This window comes from Eptatretus burgeri, chromosome 7, assembly GCF_056783735.1.
Source record: "Eptatretus burgeri isolate ZD-2024b chromosome 7, Ebu_testis_v1, whole genome shotgun sequence".
Taxonomy (NCBI): Eukaryota; Metazoa; Chordata; class Myxini; order Myxiniformes; family Myxinidae; genus Eptatretus; species Eptatretus burgeri.
The window spans coordinates 40,194,688-40,217,073 of NC_140967.1; the positions used below are offsets into that span (position 1 = coordinate 40,194,688).

Here is a 22,386-nt window from a genome sequence, read left to right on the forward strand (position 1 = left end):
TCTAACCTCACTGCCATGGGCACAGTTTCTTGCACCACTTTCCCCTGCTGGACGTGGTCCACAGTTTCTTGCACCACTTTCCCCTGCTGGGCGTGGTCCACAGTTTCTTGCACCAGAGGTTTTAAATCATACTCTGTGGTGGTTGTCTGCATCTTTCGTACCTGCTACTCCTGATAACTGTGGCCCTCTATTCGCTTCCAAGTCACTTAATTTTAGCCACCAATCAATCTTTATAATTTGTAAAATTTCCCGCCATTTATTTTCATCTTGGTCCATTTTGTTTCTGATGTCCCTTATGGTCTGGAGCATCACTGCTCTGTCTCCCTGTGTTGTGCCTCAAGCTCATGGGGAAGGGGCTCCTCTATGTGATGCTTAAGGTGAAGGAGGTGCCAACGCTAAGCTCCTCTCCACTGGTCTCGCCCATTTCAACCTCACGTTCAAGCTCACATGCCGTCTTATCCCCCCCCCCTGCCCCCATCATGTGCATACTTTTAATCAGAAAAAAAAATTATATTTAATTTTGAATCACACAAATGTGCTCTCACACAAAAATGTCAATTTTTTATTTGGAGGAGTCAGGTCCAAATCACAATCAAGACACCAAATCAGGTCAGGTCAGGTCAGGTATGGGAGCATGTGCCAGAACAGCACGTCGCTGCGTCCACTTTCCGCCGGTACTCCAGGGGCCTCCGTCTGGCCATCTCCCAGGCAGATGCCAGGCCCATCCCCATCTCCTTGAGATGATGGTCAACCTGTTGCAACCATGAGGCACGTGGTCGACCCACTGGCCTCCTCCACTCATGAGACTCCCTCGCTGAGAGAATCTGGTGAGTAGGATCAGAGTCAGGAAAACGAGCCACATGTCCATACAGCCACAACTGACGCTCACGGACTATGCAGGTAACAACTCTCATCCGAGTCTCTCTCAGCAACCGCTCGTTGGACACAAAATCCGACCAGTGAGAGCCAAGGATTCTCCGAAGAGACCTGGTACCAAAGGAATTAAGTCTCCGTCTCAGATCCCTGGTCAGAGTCCAAGTCTCGCACCCATAGAGCAAGACTGGAAGTACCAAGGACCTGAAGACTCGGACTTTCGTCCTCCCGCACAGGTACCGGCAGCGCCACACCCCATGATCCAGTGAATCCATGACTCCCCAGGCCCGACCCAGACGTCTATTGACCTCTGACTCGCAGCCAGCAGAGACATGAATATCACTGCCAAGGTAAGTGAATCTCTCCACGACCTCAACATCCTCACCACAAACAGACACAGACAGGACAGCAGCATCCAAGATGTCACCGAAAGCCTGGATCTTAGTTTTGACCCAAGAAACCTGTAATCCCAACGGCTCCGACTCCTCATTCAGCACCTTGAGGGCCCCCAAGAGGATGTCTAAAGTCTCCGCAAAGATGACTGCATCATCTGCAAAGTCAAGGTCCGAGATCTTGACATTCCCAAATGACGCACCGCAACTTGATCTCTCCGACATCCTCCCTAGAATCCAGTCCATACAAGTGCTGAAAAGTGTGGGGGCCAGTACACATCCCTGACGAACTCCAGTAACAACTGGAAATAAGTCAGAGATGGTACCACCACACTTCACAGCACTCTCAGTACCAGAGTAGAGTTCAGACATCAGATCGATCAGTTTTGGTGGCACCCCACGAACACCAAGAATCCTCCAGAGGACATCCCGATTCACTGAAAAGAACGCTTTACAGAGATCAACATAGGCTGCAAGCAGACCCTGCCGAAACTCTCGTCTGCGTTCGATGAGGACACGAAGCGCAAGGATACGGTCAATCGTTGACCTCTTTGGTGTAAAGCCTGACTGCTCTGGACGCTGGTGCTCAAGCAGATGGTGGCGAACCCTATCAAGAATTATCCGAGCAAAGACCTTGCCCGGCACTGAGAGCAGCGTCACCCCTCGGTAGTTGTTGCAGTCTTGGCGATCACCCTTCCCTTTCCAGAGAGGGACAACAAGGCCCCTCTTCCAGTCAGTTGGGATGATGCCTGTGTTCCAGGCAGAGCACAAAACTGCATGCAACGACATGAGTGCAGCATTTCCACCAGCCTTGAGAAGTTCGGCATGGATGCCACAGATCCCTGGAGCTTTGCCCCGTTTCAACTGGTTCACCGCAGCCCGTGTTTCCACAAGCGTAGGTGGACCACAGTTGATTTGAGGGTCAGCAACAGGGATTGTAACACCCTTGACGTCCAACTCGACAGTTGGGGGATCAGCCTGGTACAACCGCTCAAAGTAACCGGCCCAGCGGGCCTTCACTTCAGACTCCTCTGTCAAGAGCCTACCACTCTCTGCTCGAACTGTAGTGCTCCGAGGGATGGGCTTGGATGAACGTAATGCGCGAATTCCCCTGTAAGCGGGACGAGAATCACCTGTCCACAGGTGATGCTCTACCCCCTCACAGATTCCTCGCACATAGGCCTCCTTGTCCACCCTCAGTGCACGTACAGTTTTACGCCTCAGCTCCCTGAACAGCTCAGCTCTGCCATTCAGCCTGGCCCTGCGACTCTGGTCAATGGTATCCAGTGTCCCTTGAGAGACAAAATTCTTCTTTGCCCTGCGGTGAGCTCCAAAGCATCCACCGGCAACATCAAGGACGGTGGTCTTGAAGGCGCTCCACAACTCTTCAGGACTCCCCAAAGCACCCAGACACCCCAAGTGTCCACTCAGCCTGTTCGCAAACTCCTCAGCTACTCTCTCATCCCTGAGCTTGGCAACATCCAGCCTCGGCTGGGATGGTACCATTCTCCAGGATTTAAGGTGCAGCTTTAGAGTTGCTACAACAAGCCTGTGGTCAGTATTGAGGAACTGAGCACTCCGGTAGACCCTGCAGTTCTGGATCATCCTCCAACGACCGTCAATGAGGACATGGTCAATCTCCTTTGCCACACTGCCAGCGTTGGAATACCAAGTCCAGTGATGAGCTTGTGGGTGTGAAACCATGAACCAGCCACCCTAAGTCCATGACTTCTTGCAAAGTCAAGGAACTTAGTGCAATTCTGGTTCATAGTTCCTGACCCATGGGGACCAACACACACCTCATAACCATCCCTATCAGTTCCAGTCGATGCATTGAAATCCCCAAGACTAGAAGTGTATCTCGTCTGGGGCACTGATCAACCACAGACTCGAGTGTGGCGTAAAATGCATCCTTCACGGTGAGATCACTCGCCTCAGTCGGAGCATAAACAGAGACCAGGGAAATGACACCTAAGGAGTGACGAATCCTTAATCTCATAATACGTTCGTTGACCGGTGTTACCTCAATTATCTTTGGGGTCAGCTTATTGGACACAGCTACAGCAACTCCTTGGGTATGGTAACCATCAGAGCGACCAGACCAATAGTAGGTGTAACCACCCACCATTATCTCGCCGCAATCCGGTCTCCGAACCTCAGAGAGAGCTGCAATCCCGATGTCCAAACGCTTGAGCTCAGATGATAACAGAGACAGGTGATCATCCTCTCTTAGGGATAGGACATTCCAGGCACCCACCCGAAGGGACCGCCTCAGGTTAACCCAAGGAGACCGCCGTCTGGTGGACGACACCTCAGCACCACTCCGACACACTCTCCCGCAATCTGACCCAGGGATGTTACCCCGTGGTTTCCCTCCTATCAAAGATTGGGGGTCCCGAAGGCTTTGCCCCAATCCCGTCATCCGGTGAGCTGCCCTGCGAAGGGAAGCTGCACAGGAGGTACTCCCATGGAGTGGGTTTTCAGATTTCTTTGCGTTTTTGCGTTTTGTGGAATGAAGGGTTTTACGTCAAAAATGTCAAATTTTTATTTGGAGGAGTCAGGTCCAAATCACAATCAAGACACCAAATGTCGGATTGCAATTTGAACCCCGGTTCAATAGTCCACACCTGACACCGAATGTTGCATGCACGGCCCCCACCTGGAGGTAGGCTTTTCATCCAAGCAGGTGGATTTGTGCACACCGCAAAATACAGGTCATGTAAATGGCCATTTATTGTTGTAATTAATACCAACCGACTGCGAGCGGGTGTATCGGTCTACCTTCAGAAACCTCTAGAGGTGCCAGTAATTATCGGGTTATCGTAATCCTCTCAATTCATTAAAAGCCCTTCAGGGATGCTTCTCAGGGTGGCAGACAGGAAAGCGCAATAAATAACGTAAACATGAAACGAAACTGAAATGCTCAGCACCACAAGCACAATTATCATCCACAAAGAAACCATATTGGGTTTTACAGGACATAGCCCTGCATGGCGGAGAAACAGTTAGCCGCTGGCGCACAACTGAAGTTCTTCTCCCCCACCGACGTGGTCCATAACTCCAAAATGAGCGAGCAGGGCAGCCAAAAGAAGCCTAGAGAGTTCAAAGCAGGGAGAGCAAGAAGTAAGGCAGTGAAAGAGAAAGTCCACACCAGAAACAGCTGTAAATGGGAGAGCTTTCAGAAAGAGAGAGTGAAAAGAGAGAGTTTTCAGAAAGAGAAAAAGACCCCTCCTGCCTTTTCTCAGCTCACCGGCGAATCCCTCCCCTTGGGTCTGCACTGGCCGACTCTATTTCGGCAACCACTGGCTCCACTCCACACACCCATGAAAAACTGACTTCAGAACGGAAGAACTTTTGACAATCTACAAGGCCTTCATTTGCAGCGTGATGCAGTACTGCTCTCTTCTTTGGGTTGGCATCCTTGCCACACATTTCCCTTCTTGATGCCATGGAAGGGAAGGCCCTTAAAATCATTGGGATCTCCAACAACAAAGCTCTGCACCAAGGTCTGCTACTTTCACATCGTATGTAGCTTGGTGGCCTCTCTGTATTGGACTGTCTCCTTTTGGTCTTGCATCCTGTCCTCTCTTTGCTCCGTCCCTCCCAGGTTTCTGCAGGGTGCACATAGTCTGCCAGTTACCCTCTTCTTGTTGAAACTCCCAAAATCCAGGCTCACTGCTCACCTCCACCTCATTTGTTCCTCTTTTTGTCTTGTTTTTGGAACCAACTTCCCCAGTCTGTTCATTCCCATTCTTCCCTCCAGGTTTTCAAAAGAACTCTTCACCACTACCTCAGGTCATCCACCATCCATACTCATGATCTCCTCCACCCCAAATGACCCCATTTCTTAGCATTCCTTTTTTTTTGTTAGTTTTCAGTTTATTTGTCCTTTTTCTGTTTCATCCCTGCTTTCCCCTTCATTGTATTGCTGCGTTTCATTCGTCCTATTGCTTGTGTGCAACTTGTTCACCCCTTTGTGTCCTTCTCCCCCTCCCCTTGATCTCGCTCACACTCACAATTCGAGTCTGCTGTTGGTGTTTCGCCCTTTCCATTTTCTTCCCTTCCATTTTGCTCCAGCTCTTCCACGAACCTCGAGTGTGCATGCAAAAAAAAAAAATGGTACAAATGTCGCACGCAGTGAATCGCACAAGGAACTTCAACGGAGGAGAACTGCATCCGCCCCATGAAGCCTGCACAATCCTGCCAACACTCAAATACCCCTTTATCCCGACTGTTTCTAGGTACCTCTCAAATTCTACTTTCAATACATCCACCATCTCTGCTGCCATAACCTTTCCAGGGAGACAATTCCATGCATTCTCCACTCTATTACTGAAACACCCATGCCTCAATATCACCATAACTCTCTTCTTTAGTCTCAAGCTGTGACACGTAGTTCTATCACAACAATTTCTCCAGAAAAACACCACTGCAAATATTACTTCTATGCCCTGCATCATCTTCAACATCTCGACCAGATCCTGCGGTGATAGCCTCCTTTATAATGTGTAAAGTCCTGTGTCCTTCAACCGCTCCTTGTAGATTAATCTACCAAGCACAGGAATCAATCAAAGTGCTCCACGTTGATTCCTCTCAATTCTGAAAATGATGCAATTTTTTTTTTCTCGAGAAATAAAATCTTCTCATACATGAAGTCCCACTCATAGATCTCAGTGTTCATTACCTCTGCCACTGAAGGTGAAGGAGGTTATGTTTTCACCCCATCTGTGTCTGTTTGTCTGTGTGCAGGATATCTCAAAAAGTTGTGAATGGATTCGGATAAAATTTGGTGAGAAGGTTGGGTGTGTGACAAGGACATATTGGTTAGATTTTGGTGAAGATGCGGATCTGAGAACGAGAAGTTTTTTTTTGAAGTGATGTATAGCATGATATCTCAAAAAGTTGTGGACCGATTCGGGTGAAACTTGGTGGACTCGTTGGGTGAGTGACAAGGAAGAATTGATTCAATTTTTGGTAAAGATCCAAATTCGGATCGGGAGCCAATAATTTTTTCAATGATTCTTCACCATTGACAGATAGGGCGAAACTAATAAAAAGCACGACACCTCAAAAAGTTATGGACAGGTTGGGTGTGTGACCACGACGAGTTAATTCGATTTTAGTGAACATCCAAATCCTGATCTAGATACAAGAATTTTTTTTAAAGTCATTCTTCACCATTGAGCGATCAGGCCAAAACTATATATATATCATATTATATATCATGATATTTAAAAAATGTATTGGGCCTGATATGTTCTCATGGATCAGGCATTACGTGGTGGAGGTATGCACTCCACGGAGCGCCCTTCTAGTTTTGTATGTGTTTTGTCGAGAAATTTTGACTTAAGAATGTTTGGACGAAGATTTAATGTAAAATTTCTAAATCTTTCATTCATATACATACATCAATCACTGCTGTAGAAAATATGCAACAGGTCTATAGAAAATGCACATATTATTAACTGGAGGAGGTACCTGGTGCTACCTAAGAAAGGTGGAGGGGGGGGCAGGGAGGGAGGAAAGAGTACCCAGCACTGCCCAACTGGGTGAGTTTTTCCTGGCAGGAGTTTCAGAACGTGTTGGATATTGAAAAGCTATGGAGTTATTGGCCTCATGGGGTTACCTTTCACTTGTGGGCTGGCAGCACCACTGCCTGACCCACATCGTAATATACACATTATAGCGGTAACTTAAAACCTTACCGAGATTCTGAAGTACAAGCACCACAAATTAGGGGCCTCTAGGTGCTGCAGTTGGTCCGTGCAAGGGCAACAAACAAACACACAAACAAAGAAACACAAAAACCCTTTTTTGTATGCCAAGTTGAGGCTTGTGAAAGAGCTAGTACTAGTAAAGTATATGGATCAAGGGGGTAACCAGTGATACTGGATTTAGGGAGTTAATAAAACTATTTAAAAAAAATATATATGTACATATATAGATACACACACACACACACACACACACACACACACACACACACACACACACACACACACACACACACACACACACACACACACACACACACACACACACACGACTGTTTCGATCTGTGTCTCTGTCTCTGTCTGTTCCTTATGCACGGCCACATCTTTTAATTTACGAACTGCAAACTCTGCGTAAAATACAACTTTATGTGGGGGGGGGGGGGGTAACATAGGCAATGTAACCGCAATCTCACATTGCGGTGTGGGGAGGGGGTCGGGGGGCATAAATTATCGATGTAAATGTTTACTGTGTAGTGCCACTTGGTGGTGGTGGCAGGGGGTATTACAATTTCCTACTTTACCTGGGCTACGCTGAGGTTAACGCACTCTTCACGTGGGTAATTTTATCCTCCTTCCATTCTCCCACCCCCATTCCCCCAAATCGGAGGGGCCTGTCAAAGCCTGTCATCATGTGCGAGACATTTCAAGTGGGAAGGGACATCAGGCTGAATGGGAGACAAAGGGGAGGGGGGGGGGGAGCACGACTCGAGGATGGGAGGGGGAGTTGGGGGAGAAGTGGTTAAACCACTCTATGCAAGGAGAAATTTGTCTTCTTTCCTTCTTGCTCAGAATTTTTGGTAAACACGATGACCAACTGGTCCATCAGCAGAGCGACGGATCGGCTCTGCTGGTTATTTATGAGATTTGAACGATTTCAATACACGTGTTCCAGAACCCCTACATAATTTTTTTTCCCCATGCAGCGGTGAGTACCCCACCGAAATTGGTCACCTGATCAACCTCAGGTTAATTTGACTTCAGTAAACCATCAAGAATATTGATGTTTAAAAGTGAAGCAAAAATTATCCCAGGAGTGCACCACAGAAATGATGTGCCAAATGACCTAATTTCCTTGTTTGAGATCAGTTTCTTGATTTTTAGACGTACAAACACAGATAATTTCCTTGTGGGGGAAGGACTTGGGGGGGAGGTAGCTTATAACCTTGCCTGAAGTACCTTCACCCATAATTTGGGGCCTCAAGGTGTTACGGGTCAGCCGTGAAAAAGTAAGGCACAAACCCACAAACACACGAACACTTGAAGATGTTTATAAAACGAAAACACCTGAAATGATGTGATATTTTGTGGCTAAAATCGTTTAGTAGGCTGTAAAAATATTGTCAGTTTCAAATCTTGATCTGAATGCCTGCTCCCCCTTTTTGCTTTTAGGTTGTTAAAAAGAGAAATATTAAGCATACACATGGAATTGATGCCCGAGTGAGTGCCTCGAGAAATAACATGAACACAACTGTGATTACACCCGTGGTTGATAAGGGGTTAAGAAAAGAACAAAAGAAAAGAGGAAACAGATGAAGAATACATTTTCTAAAAGACAATTTAATAACACACAAAAAAAGATACAAAAAGGAAGATGATTTGGAATGTCATATTTTGAAAAAAAAAATAAAAAATGGAGAGGGGTGAGAGAGAGGGAGAGCTCATGATCTGAGTTGTATTATAGTTTCTGTCAAATGCCAGACACCATCATCACATTTGTTGGGTAGTCGATCTAGTCGAAATTTTTTTTATTTTTTTTGAAATCTGTTCTACCCTTATTATCAGTTTTTCCATCAATATGTTTGTCTGTCTGTCTGTCTGTCTGTCCCTCTGTTCGGTCCAGTGCTCCATTAATACAATGGCGATTTCGATGAAACTTGGTTGGTAGGTTCATACCATGACCGAGTTGTGTGCAAATGAAAACCGTTGCTATGGACACCACCGTTGCCGAGCAACGGGACTTTGAAATTTTGAAAAATCATTAAAAAAAAAAATTTCGAAAATCAAAAATCGGGCCACGAGCGACTGTGGGCAGTACATTCAGCCATATAGTCAAAAATTTCCAGCCGGATCCTATGAAAACTGTCGGAGAAGATAGACTTTGAATGAACCCTGGGCGAAAACAAGAAAAAAAGGAAGTTCGTTATATCTCAGAGACTATGAGTCAGATATACATGAAACTGGTATGGTCAGTTCATGGTATGTCCTAGTTATGTGTGAGAAATAACCGTTGCTATGGACCCTCCGTTGCCTAGCAACGGCCGAAAAACCTCTAAATGTGGGGGTATTTTAACGAAAAAAACAATCTGCAGCATTAACCCTTGAAGCAAGAATCATGAATTTTCTTGTGCTTAGGTTCGCATCAGGTTCTATTGCGTCAGGTTCTATTGGGTAGGCAACTACCCATGTCCGCCTACCAACTTGTCATCAAACCAGTCTGTTTTGTTTACACAAGTGAGATTGCAAGCCCTCATCAGCACTTGTTTGGTGTGGTTTTATAGTACGTATTTTATAGACATACTCGCATTCTAATTATACTGTACATACTTTATAGACGTACTCACATTCTATTTGTACATACTTTATGGAGGTACTCAATTGAAAAAAGGTAATGTGTAAAAATTGTGGTCTATGTTGGCGCATTATGTGCGGACAAACAGCTACATAAACAGATAAACAGACCCAAATGCAATACCCTCTTCCTCTAGCAAGGGTAATTAGCTTCACTGCCCCTAACACTTTCCACTATGGATGGCTCATTGAGAAAGATGCAAAAAGCAAATCCCTTGTGTGCTCCGAGAAAGATCATGCAACTGCTGACCTCCCTTAGTCATCTGAAACAACAATTGGAGTGATAGACTTGATGATGCTCCTTGGAATGGTCTGCACAGACTGCATCCTGCAAAACACTTTGAGGGCTTTCTGATCAGCTGTTGAGTAGAATTCTTGGAATGGAATGCAAGTACATTACAGGTGTTTGTGACAACTACTCCAGTCAATAATCTATCAAATCAGGAGAAAGAGCTCACAGAGGCAGTGGACAGATGCAAGAAAATCAAAATCCTTTGCGGAAGACACCCCTTCTGAAACAACGGCTGAATATGGTGCCAAATGTAAAGAACAAAGCAAATATGGCACACTTTCTTAAGGAAGACTGGATTGTGAAATGTGAGGAGATACTTCTGCCAGGCTGTGAACTCTATCTATCCGGTGGGTTTCATGACATAAAAAGAGCAGTTAGAGTAACCCGTGGGCATCATCATGATGTTACTGAACTGAAAGCTACTCACGAATAAGCTGATGTTAGACGTTTCTCCACATTGCCCATGCAAAGGAAACTTTAGGCGTTGACATGGTTATCTTGTGGAGTTTGGATTCAGATGTAGCATGTATGTGTCCACGATAGTGATGAATAACTGGAGTCAAGACCTGCTCTTGTAGCCTTGTAACCGTCATAAGAAGAGGTTTGCGCCAAAGCACACTATTACAGCAGAACGAGGAGAAGATATGTTACTGGCATTGCCTTTAATTCACGCATTCAGTGGATGCGACTTGACATCAGCCTTCAACGGGATGGGAAAGGAATGCTGAGTACCCAGAACTGATGGATGGACTTAAGGGTCTTGGTAAAGATGCAACTCAGGTAGACCCTACAACTGAAGCAGCGTGTGCATCTCTTGTGTCCATTATGTACTCTTGTGGAGACGAGGCATCCCTGGATACCGTTCGTTATAACTTGTTTGCAAAAATACACAACACAAGTGAAAAAAACTACCTCCCACAACGGATGCTTTCAAGCAGAATATGAAGCATGCCAACTACCAGGCTTACATTTGGTAAAATTCTGCAGTGCATTATATAGCAGCTTCTCCAGTGAACAACGGATGGATATTAGAGGAGAATGGTCACCTTTTGCCAAATCTGACAACGCTATCATCAGAAGTCCTCCTGACATTTTCAAATAGCTCTAAACCCGATTGAGGTACCAGAAGGTGTCAATGCGGTAAAGACGACAATATCTGCTCTGATGCATGTTTATGGGACATTGAAATGTGCAGAAACAGAGGGATGTACACACAGACACCAATTCTGAAGATTAGCAAATCCTTCAGAATGAATCTAAAATAAAATGTAAACATAACTGATGAGCAAATATTTGAGAAATTATCTGTGATAGCTCTTTGTTGCAAAAGGTGACAAATTTGTGGGGGAAAATGATGCTCCACACTACCTGTGTTGGGAATCGATGGCCTCGTTTTATTGGTCATACCAATTGTAATAATAAGTCTGACGAAAGCTAATAAAGGTGAGAAGAAATAATGTCGTTCTTGTCTTTATACTATATGATCTCATAAAGGGGTTCCTTTGATAAATTTTATCATTCATCTTCTTGTTCTCCTCTGTTATCTTGATTAAAGTACTTTACATTAAGATACTGAGCTCCTTGGTTAATAATGCAAGGAATAGTTATTTGTAACTATGCAAGTCATTTAAAAAAAAAAAAAGCATTTTAGACTACGGTATTTGAATTGTAAAAATCATTCACACAAGAGAAATTTCAAACTTTGCAAAATATTTATTTTCAAAGTAAATTATGTTAGTCGTAGAAGTCTTTAGCATGTTGGATCATTCAATCACTTTAAAACACAAAAATTAAGTTAGAAATTTCTAAATTCTCACATTAGGAATTCACGTTTATATTTGTGTCACATAAATCAGCTACAAAACCCCGAGGTTAAAAACTAAATTTGATAGAAATGCACAAATACCAGCCTGTGTTATATTGTAGTAGCCATACATATTTTCATCGCTAAAAGCCAATTTAAAAAAAATTGCACCACTTCCTGGATCGACATCCATCTTGGTGAGGTCCCCCACATACGTAACCCAACATCTCGTAGCAATGAAAATTTTCTATCGGACAAAATAGTCCAACTCCTTAATTAGGCCTCTTTTTGCATATTGGCCCCTCTAGTAATCGTAACAATGTCCTTCCTCAGATACAGCGACCAAAACTAAACACAATATTTCAGATGAAGCCTCACTAAATTATTGTGCAGTATTACCTTGACCTGTTTTAATTTATATAATCCATCCCCCTTGCAGTACAACCTAAAACCATGTTTGCTTTACTTGTAGCTTCCTGGCACTGTGCTGTCTGCTTACTCACTTATCTATCACCACGCCCAGATCCTTCTCTTGCATCACACTCTCCAAGACTGTCCCTTGCATTGGGTAATCTATAGTTTCATTTTCTACCCATCCCCAGCACCTTACATTTCCTGATGTTAACTGTACCTGCCAATCTTTTGTCCAGTCGATGAAAGTATTGACACTTTCCTGAATCTGATATTCTCCCTCTCTGCTGTCTATCTTACCTTCAAGCTTTGTGTCATCTGCAAATTCACATAGCCGATTCTTAACATCATGCAAATTGTTGATATCGATTATGAATAGTAACAGTCTTAGAACTGATCCTTGAGGTACCCCACTCCTTACATCCTCCCAGCAAAACATCCTTCCATTCACAGCTACTCTTTGCTTCCCATCATTAAGCCAGTCTCCAATACAGTTAGCTACTCTACGGCTCCACTAGTCACTTAACAAGCCCTTCTCTGAGCCAATACTTTTTGATGTGGTACCTTATGAAATGCCTTCTCTAGATACAATACTGTATATTCACTGCACTTCTTTCATCCACCCAGTCACAAACCGCTTCATAGAACTCCAATAAATTTGGTAAACATGACCTCCCTTTCGGAAATTCCTTTGGCCAACCTTTAATTGGTTTGAATTTAATCAAATCCTTCTGTACCCATTCTCTAATTAATGTCTCCAACTAACAAATTGTCTTCCCCACAATTTAAGTTAAACTAACAATTCCTCAATTTTTCTATGGATAGTTTATTAAATAACGGTGATGCATTTTCTACCTCCCGATCCTCTGGTGCTTGTCCTGATTCCAATGAGCTGTTAAAAATATTGGCTAACATCACGCTTATCTGCTCCACCAGCTCCAAATTATCTTGGAATGCATATTATCTGGACCCAGAGCTTTTTCCTCTCTTAGTTTTCTTAGCTAATTTTTCACATCCTCCACTCCTACTTGGATCACCTCGAAAAGCCCTTCCTCACCTCTGAGATTGAAACCCTCAGGTATTGGTAATTGCCCTGACTGTTCTTATACAAATGTTGAAGCAAAATAACTATTTAATAAGCCTGCCATCTCACTTTCATCACTAACCAATCTCGTATGTTCATTTCATTCCATTTATTATTTTTCAGGACTATCAAGACATACATTGCACCCTGCAGGATTTCCAAACAGTGAACCGAATCTCTATTGAGTAGCTCTCCTGGCACTAAAGTAGCCCTCCCTCCTTAGTGTCATTCCTCAATGGGCTCACACTTCTCTTAACCTGTTCTTTACCTCTTCTGTAATTAAATAATGTCTTGCTAGTATTATGTGTAATATTTTGGCAACATCTTTTTATAATCTCTTTTGGTTTGCCGAGTTATTTTCTTAACTAGACTCTATTTACTCCTGTACTGATACAAGTCCGACTCCAATCTTGTTGTATTCTCCGTAAAACAAAAAAACAAAAGGGATTTTGCTTGTCATTAAGGCCTAAGTCACATTTGGCACGGCGGCCGTAGGGTCTACAAAATCTACGGCCACTAGCAATTATAGGGCGGCCGCAGTATTTCCACGGTCACACAATGTAGCAGTCACATATGTTTGTATTTTGGGGAGCTGCACGGGGTATTTAGAAATTGTGGAGACCGAAAACGTGGGGGTGCCGTACGGTCATTGATTTGATGTCGCACGGTGACCTTAGGGCATCCCTGCGGCGGCCATAGAATTTTCAAATCAGATGCAAGGTGCCCGCAAAGCGACCGCAGGGGGGCCCTAAGGCGAACGTGCAGCCAGACGGACGGTAACGAGTGGGTTCTTCTTTTTCTTCTTTTTTACCAGTTCTTTTGTTTCGGCTTGTCGAATTGCTCTGCGGCCGCCGCACGTTTCTGTCAATTCAGGGGGGGTACGGTCGCCGTATCCTAGCCGTAGAGCAAATGTGACTTAGGCCTTATAGCCCTCCATACCATCCTGCTCAACCACTCTGGTCTCTTTCTGCCTCAAGCTTTACACCTCATGGAAATGTACTTTTTCTGCACCCTACACATCTGCTCCTTGAAGGTTACCCATTTCTCTGATACTGCCCTGTCCTTAGCTTCTCCAAATCTATAGCACATGTCTCTCTTCTCATACTCTCATAGTTTTCCTTCCTGAAATCTAACAGGTTTACTCTACTATCCCCAACTCCAACTCAACAACATAGTTGCACACACTATGTTTTGGTCACCTGTCCCCAAATGCTCTCCGAGCTTCACCGACCTCACCATTATTGCAATCATTGCTTTTAAAAAAAGTCCAACACTGCACTCCCCCTCACGGGCTTTTCTACAAACATACTGAAACAGCAATCCTGGACAAGATCTCCAAAGTCCTCCTCAGCTTTGCTCTTTTCTCATTCCTGGACCCAATCTATCCTTGAAAAATTAAAATCCCCCAGAATCACTCCTCTTCCATTTCCTGAATTCTTCATGAAACTCTCTTTCCTGCTCTTCCCTCATACCTAGAACTCCATAAACACATCTTAAAAGTATCTTCCAATTCTTACAATATCTATTCTCAATCCACAGAGAACAGTCTACATTAATTCCATCCTTAATGTCATCCATTTCTCTCAACAAAATACTGCATTTTACTGAGATTACCACACCTCCTCCTATTTTCCCTTTCCTATCACACCTATACAGCATGTCGCCCTCAAGTCCTTGTCCTCATCTTATCATGCCACCAAAATGAAGTCTTGATGTCTAATAATAGGCCAAATTATTGGAAGAAAGGTATTTCGGTGGTGGCCATTTTGAATTCTTCAATAAATAAATAAATTCCACAAGGATGCCAGCTTGGCACCCGGCTGATTTATTACCAGTAAGGTCAGTTCTATTCGAAACAATAATAAAACATTGTATATACCACAAAACATGCTTTTGTGCGATGCCACTAAACTAATACTGTATATGTTGTTGTTCATCTTTCGGCTGCTCCCGTTAGGGGTCGCCACAGCGGATCATCTGTTATGATCCGCATACTGATTTGGCACAGGTTTTACGCCGGATGCCCTTCCTGACGCAACCCTGGTCGCCTCTTACGACACAGGGATCAGGATTTGGGTTTTGCCATGATTCCGGGCTGCTCCACACCCTGCCCAGTGCAGAGCCCCCGTCCTCAAGCGATCCTCCAACCCAAGCCTCCGAGTAGCCGGATTACAGGCGCACGCCACTACGCCCGGTAAACTAATACTGTATATGTACGAGCAGAAAAAAAGTTCCTGTGCATCATTTACACCAATGTGAAATAAGAAACGAAAACAAAAACGTTGTTTGGTCATATAAATATTCAATGTTTCAGAAACACGAAAGAGACATGAGAGTGTTAACACATGTCACCAGAGGCTCGAAGAGGGGTGCGCTCGAAACTCAGTTAACGGCTCAGTCGCTGGTGCGACCACCATTTGCGTTGACACACGCTTGGCAATGGCACCTCATTGAAGATTATTGAAGAAGGCTTGAGGGATGTCATTTGCCGCAGTTGGGCCAATGTTTCCGGCTGGTTTTGAAGGCAGTGCAATCGTCGTTCCATTTCATCCCACACGTATTCTATGCAGTGTGACCACTGCTCATTTTCATAAATGCCAAGGTGAGCCAATGAAAAAAGCCAAGAATTCACAAGGTTTCGGAAAAGCGATGATAATAGAAAACCAAGATGCTAAGGTGAACAACGAATAGCCAAGATCTTGTGAAAAAAGCCAAGGAGTGGTCACACTGATTCTATGGGAGAAAGATCAGGAAAACAGCTGGTCAGGGAAGTGTGGGAATATTGTGTTGTGAAATGAAGTCGGTGACCCCTCAAGTGATGTGAGGACACACGTTATCCTGTTGACGTATGATGTTATGTGCACAAAAACTATTTTTTTATGGTGCATTGAAACTTTTTTCCCATTAGTATATATGTATATACTGGCAGGGTACCCATCATTGATGGGTTTGTAGTTTTCTAACCTCAAATGAGCAATTTTTACCTTCGCATTCTGCGAAAGTTTATGTTTTGGTCGGCGTGTATTTATTTATTTATTTATTTATTTGTAATCTTGTGATTCGTATAACTCAAAAAGTATTAAACCGAATTGCATGAAATTTGGTGGGATGATTGGTTATTAGCCAGGAAGCATTCGATTAGATTTTGGGAACGTTTGGGTCAAAGGTCAAGGTCAAGGTCACGAAAAGGTCAAAATCGTCTTTTTACGATAACACGGTCAATTTTTATTCAATTTGCATTCAACTAACACCAAAGTGTTCAGAATTCAACGCCTCATCTTGTGATATGCAATATGACACAATGACGCCCATACTCTTGTTTCCGGTTAGGGGTCAAGGGTCAGGGGGGTCACGACCTTGAAAAATATGCGGTTTTTGTCATAACGCGGTCAATTCTTGTCCGCTTTACATGAACCCAGCACCAAAATGTTCAGAATTTAATGCTCAATCTTGTGACACAATGACCTCATAACACATGTCACCGGTTGGGGTAAAATGTCGGGGGGGGGGGGTCACGCCCTTGAAAAATATGCGGTTTTCGGCATAACTCAGTCAATTCTTATTCGATTTGCATGAAACCAGCATCAAACGAGATTACCTTCTCTTGTTGAAACGTTGTATTCACCGAGCTTGTGAGTGAAGACTCGCCAAAACGACGTGAGTTGATTGCTGTTTAGTCCGTAGCCCCCGAAAGTCGGGGGGGGTCATGACATTATAGATATGTGGTTTGTGTCATAAGACCATTCATATGAAACCAGTTCCCCACACTCATACCAAGAACAAAAAAGTAGTGGCGGCGAAGGTATGCGCTCTATGAGTGCCCGTTCTAGTTTGAGTGTATATTGGTAGAAAGGGGAATTCAGTATAAATATTCAGTGTGAAGATATCACAGAAGGTGGAGCTGGTAACCTTGACAACCTCGTTCCATTCCACCAGTGAAAATTTCCAATCTATGCTTGTTGTACCTCCGAAGTACTGCTTGGGAGTGAAGGTGATATTGCAAAAGCTTGGCTGGGAAACAGATTTAGGCACATTTTGGGCCTACCACCTCACAGAAGATCACCGAAGTTCTTTCCATGCCAACCGACCACCTTGAGGCACCTACACTCTCCACATCACTTCTTCAGTCCCCAACCTGCCCTATCTCTTAATACTCAGCTTTGCTTTCCGAAATTTCCATTTGGCATTTCTTACAGCATTTCATTCTGGTTTCCCATCCGATGATCCATATATCAGTAGTTCCAGTTTCACTTTTCAACAACATTTTCGCTTTGGCAACTTATGATGTGATGTGAATGGTGTACGAAAAAGGTCATCAAAAACTATTTTCAGGGGATTTTCAATTTACTAAGGGGTCTGAAGTGGTTTAAAGTTTTAAAAGGTCAAAAAGGGTCTAAAGGTCTGACGGGCCAAAGGAATCAAAGTGCCATAAAGGGTCTAAAGTGTTGAAAGGGCCTCAGGGGTCAAAATAGGTCTGAAGGTCTGAAGGGGTCCAAGAGCGAAAGAGGAAAAGGGGTCTAAGATGTCCAAAGGGTCTTAAAAGTGTCAAAGGTGTATATGTTGTAAAAGAGTCTAAATGGGTGTGAAAGGGGTTTAAAGGGTGTAAAGGAGTGATAACGGACCAAATGACCTCACAACTCTTTAAAACCCCATTCAGTTGGATCGTAGTTACAAATCTGATCGGATAGTGTTTTGTTGCAATTAACATTGGGAACTCAAAGCAGTAAGGTCACGTACAAACAAACAGCAAAAATAACTTACCTTATTGTGAGGTGGTTGTTGGAGGTTCACAGGTTGGTACGTGGAGGCTTGGAGATGGTGGCACATGGGTTGAGTGGCAGGCATTGTACACTGTATATGGATCTACCCTAGTTTATAATGGTACAACTGCCCCACTCGTGCTGTAACGACTCTGAATCTCGTTTTTTCGCCTTTCTAACTTGTAATTTGTATAACTAGTAATTTTCAAACTACAACCTGTGGGAACTTATAACGGCTTTACTTTAAAACGCACCAATTGTCCTGATCACCCCAGATCATCACGACTTAATGAAATGAGATATTCGAAATCTGCTTTGTTGTCAGGCAATCGGAACACAATCTCTCAACGACTATGTAGGTGTACGGATCAAAATCGCTGGTTTTAAACTATAGAATGGAAATTTGGAAGGTGTATATTTGGAGGTGTACATTTCATGAAGTTACCTAAGGTGGTAACCTTTTTTTCTATAAACTATTTTTTTACCCTTGAGAGTTGTGTCATTAAATGAGCAGCAAAATTACCTTTAAATCAAGGTGTAGCTTGTGTTTATACTATTTTCGGTTTTTGAATGATTAGTGCGTTTGAGAGGTCATGTGACTCCTTTTGCTGATCTTACCAATCATGGTAACACCTTAATTAAGTTTTTTTTTAATATTCGATACCATATTTGACGATCGGAGCTCACCATCTCACCAATTATATAGGTATCCAGATTGGAATGTGAAAAAATTGGCCTTTTTATAAAGCATTGCATATATGTATCTACCCTTGCGGAGATGGTGACAGGTGGGCAGCTTGTGTGTTTAGAAGTTATGAATTGTGAGAAAATGACTGTTTAAAACCCCCATTTTGGTGCATCATGGTAAAAAAAAAAATTGTGATCCCATAAAGTTTCGTGGTGATTAACCTTGGCAGCTCAGAGGAGTAGGGTCACCAACAAACAAACAAACATTTCATTTTTTGGGTGGTCGCTGGACGACCGTTATTCTCAGGTTTTCCGTCTGTCTGTTTGTTTGTAATGGCAGCTCTGGAGGCCAGAGGAGTCAACCGATTTTGATGAAACTTGACTGGTAGATTCATACCAGGATCTAGTTGTATGCTTTTGAGCACCGTTGCTATGGACACCACCGTTGCCAAACAACGGGACTTTGAAATTTTTGAAAAAATTCCGAAAAATAGTTTTTTTTCGAAAATAAAAAAATCGGCTTCTGCGCTTTTATGCGCACTATAATCAACCTCTTTGTCAAAATTTTCAGCCCGATCCGTCAAAAACTGTATGACTAGTATACAATTATATAGCGACCACCCCTGTCACCTACCGGCATATATATATATATATATATATATATATATATATATATATATATATATATATATATATATATATATATACAGATGGTCCTTGTGACATATAAACACCTTTTTAGTACAAAACAAGATATGGGGCCAATCGTGGAGGATAGAGTAGTGTGGGACTTGATATCCAAAAATAGTTGATGAGTAATTCGCTATTGCACTTTTTAATTCAGTAATAAGTCTTGATTTGTCACTGATATAAACAATGCAGTTGGGAAGATAATACATGCATAGGTCCCATCTGTAAAAGGATAAAACTTTGCCAAAACATGACTATGAGGGAATTTTGACTTTTATTTGAATAACTGTTCCACAGAGCGATTGTTCTAGTGACACAGAGAGCGAAGATACTTTCTTTTCACTTCCACCTCGTGACCATCTTGGTTTGAGCGTGTTCTCAATGCTCTGTTGTTTCTGGCCCCTTGGAATTGCTGCCTTCTGCTTCTCACAAGAAGTAAGATTGTAATAATCCTTGTACTACATTTATTTTTTTAAATGATTCCCATTTAACCGATTATGCTCTTTTAAAGAGACATTTATTACAAATGTAAAAAGGGGGAGGTGTGGTGGCGGTGCAAAATGAGTTTTTTTTTTTTTAGAAAATGGAGCTGAGTGAGAAGCATACTGATGAGAAATGCATTGTCGAAGGTGGAATGTGGGGGGTATTAAGAAATTCACTGTTCTTGAAGAAGTTCAACCACTCAAACATTTTAGCCTGAAATTCAGCCATGCTCTTTCTTGGGCAAACCACATATCTAAATTGGCCTCGAAAGCCACTCTATTCTCCATCATGCAAAGTCCTTCTTTGGTACATCAGAACTTTTAAGTACATCCAAGGCCTTCATCCAGAGCTTGATGGAATACTGCTCACCACTCTGGGTTGGTGCCCCTGCCTCACACATGGCCCAGCTTGACACCATGAAAATCAAGACCTTCAAAATAATTGACTCTCTCAACAATTTTGAAGGCCTTGATATCCGTAGTTGAGTCTCTCATCCGATCACTTTCACATCGTAGACAGGTCAGTGGTTCCTCCGTCTTTTACCACCTGCTTTCTGGTGCTCTGTCCCCTTCCCCACCCCCCACCCCAGGATTCTGTCGGGTGCAAGGGGTCTGCCAGTAACCTTCATCAACCTTTACCTTTTCCTTGTCAGTAACCTTTTCCCACAACCTTCATCACCCATGTTGTACCATCTGGTGAAGCAACAAAAGTACAGACTCACTACTCACCTACACTCATTTGCTCCTCTTTTTCCCCACTTGTGAAACCAACTTCATAAATCTAATTCAATCTCATTCCCTCCTCCAGGACTTCAAGATAGCTGTTCACCACCATCTCTGGTCATCCTCCATCCACAACCACGACCATTTCCACCCCCATTAACCCTCCCTAAGTCAACCTCTTTCTGAGTTTCCAGTTTTTCCTTCCACTTCTGTGATTGAGAGTTTTCGGCTGCATCAATCTTGTCCTCCTCATTTTTCTCTACACTCGTTATTTCTCCAAGTCTCCCTTTATTTTGTCCCTTAATGCTTCTGTTAGTGTGTCCACCCCTCTCTTTATACAGGATAGCCTCAAAGTAGCTTTATCCCTGCTAAATTTCTCACACCACCATACCCTCCCTTCCCCTCCACCACCCTCCTTTACTTTACCCCTGCTAAATTTTGTTGTGATATTGTGATATGCGGCAACACCGACTCAGGAGAATGATGGAGTGCATACAGATACAATCACCAATTATTATCTCACCTGGACTTCAGTCAGGTGAGCTTATGTGATCAAGCAGTGTCCATAGGTGAGTGAGTCAATGAGTCAGGTGGTGAGCCAGGCAGTGAGCCAGGCGGTGAGTCAGGCAGTGAGTCAGTCAGAGAGTCAGTCAGTCAATCCATAAACACTTCAGTCATTATCGCTTGAACTAAACACACAATTTTGATGAAACTTGGCCACAAGCTTCATATCTGAAGCTGAACAAAGGTGTGTTAACCACATCAAAATCTGTCCTCATTAAAGGGGTCGATGGGGGGAGGTTGACTCCCCAAAACAGGTATTTGCTCTCCTCTCCAAAACTACAGACATGATTTCGATGAAATTTGACCCTAACCTTCATCACCAGTGATGTACCAAAGTGTATCAACCACATCAAACTCTGCGCTCATTATCGAGGTTTGCGGATGGGGGGGGGGTGTTTGACCCCCCCCCAAAATAGGTATTTCTCTCTTATCCGAAACTACACACATGATTTTGATGAAATTTGCCCACAACCTTCATCACCCGTGTTGTACCGAAATGTATTGACTGCATCAAAATCTGCACTCATTAAGGAAGTCTATGGGGAGGTTTTTGACCCTCCCAAAATAGGTATTTGTTCTCTTCTCTGAAACCACACACACTATTTTGATGAAATGTGACTACAAACTTCATCACCCATGATGTACCAAAGTTTGTTCACGGCATTAAAAAAAAAATCAAATAAAAAAAACCAGGGTTTAAGGGGGACTGCTGCTCCTGATCCAGGTGAGCTTCAGGACATGAGGTCCTATTGTTTTTTTATTGTACGTACTGCACAATAAAACCTGTATATTAATAATTTTAGAACGAATGCTTTACTCGGGAGGGGTAAAGCGACTTTCATTCCACCCTGCACTGTTCTTTTCGATTTGTTACATCCTGATCCATTTTGTGTTCTTACTCTTCAACAATGTATACGAAAAAAGGATAGAGACTGCAGATAATTGAAATAATATGGGAACCTTGTTGTTTGGAAAAAGGAGTAAACCATTTCACCATTTTGCATACATTATATGTACTCGTACGTGCCCGTAAAAAATTAAAACGTTTTAAAAAAAGAATAAATAAATATTCCAACCACACAGGCCGTTTCTTCGCTCTCGCGTGCCCGTACGTGCGTGGCCTGGAAGTTCGCATATCACAGTTACGATGATTCGCAATTTAAGTTTTAATGGCCAATTATTCAATTAGCGCCAACGTATTTTACCTTTTCGCAATGTCGTCACAAGGAAAAACAAAAAGAGAAGAGAAGAGAGAAAAAAAATTACTTCCTGGTTCAGAGCA

At 43.2% G+C, this 22,386-nt stretch overlaps 1 protein-coding gene across 1 annotated transcript in view; it reads left to right on the forward strand.

Moving 5' to 3' along the window:
* LOC147023082 (synapse differentiation-inducing gene protein 1-like) overlaps positions 1 to 22,386 on the forward strand; it is a 30,278-nt gene that overhangs the window by 5,386 nt on the left and 2,506 nt on the right. Inside the window, exon 2 of the mRNA XM_085888103.1 lies at positions 19,633 to 19,770. Within this exon, the coding sequence (XP_085744229.1) occupies positions 19,633 to 19,770 (138 nt within the window). The remainder of the gene's footprint in view (positions 1 to 19,632; positions 19,771 to 22,386) is intronic.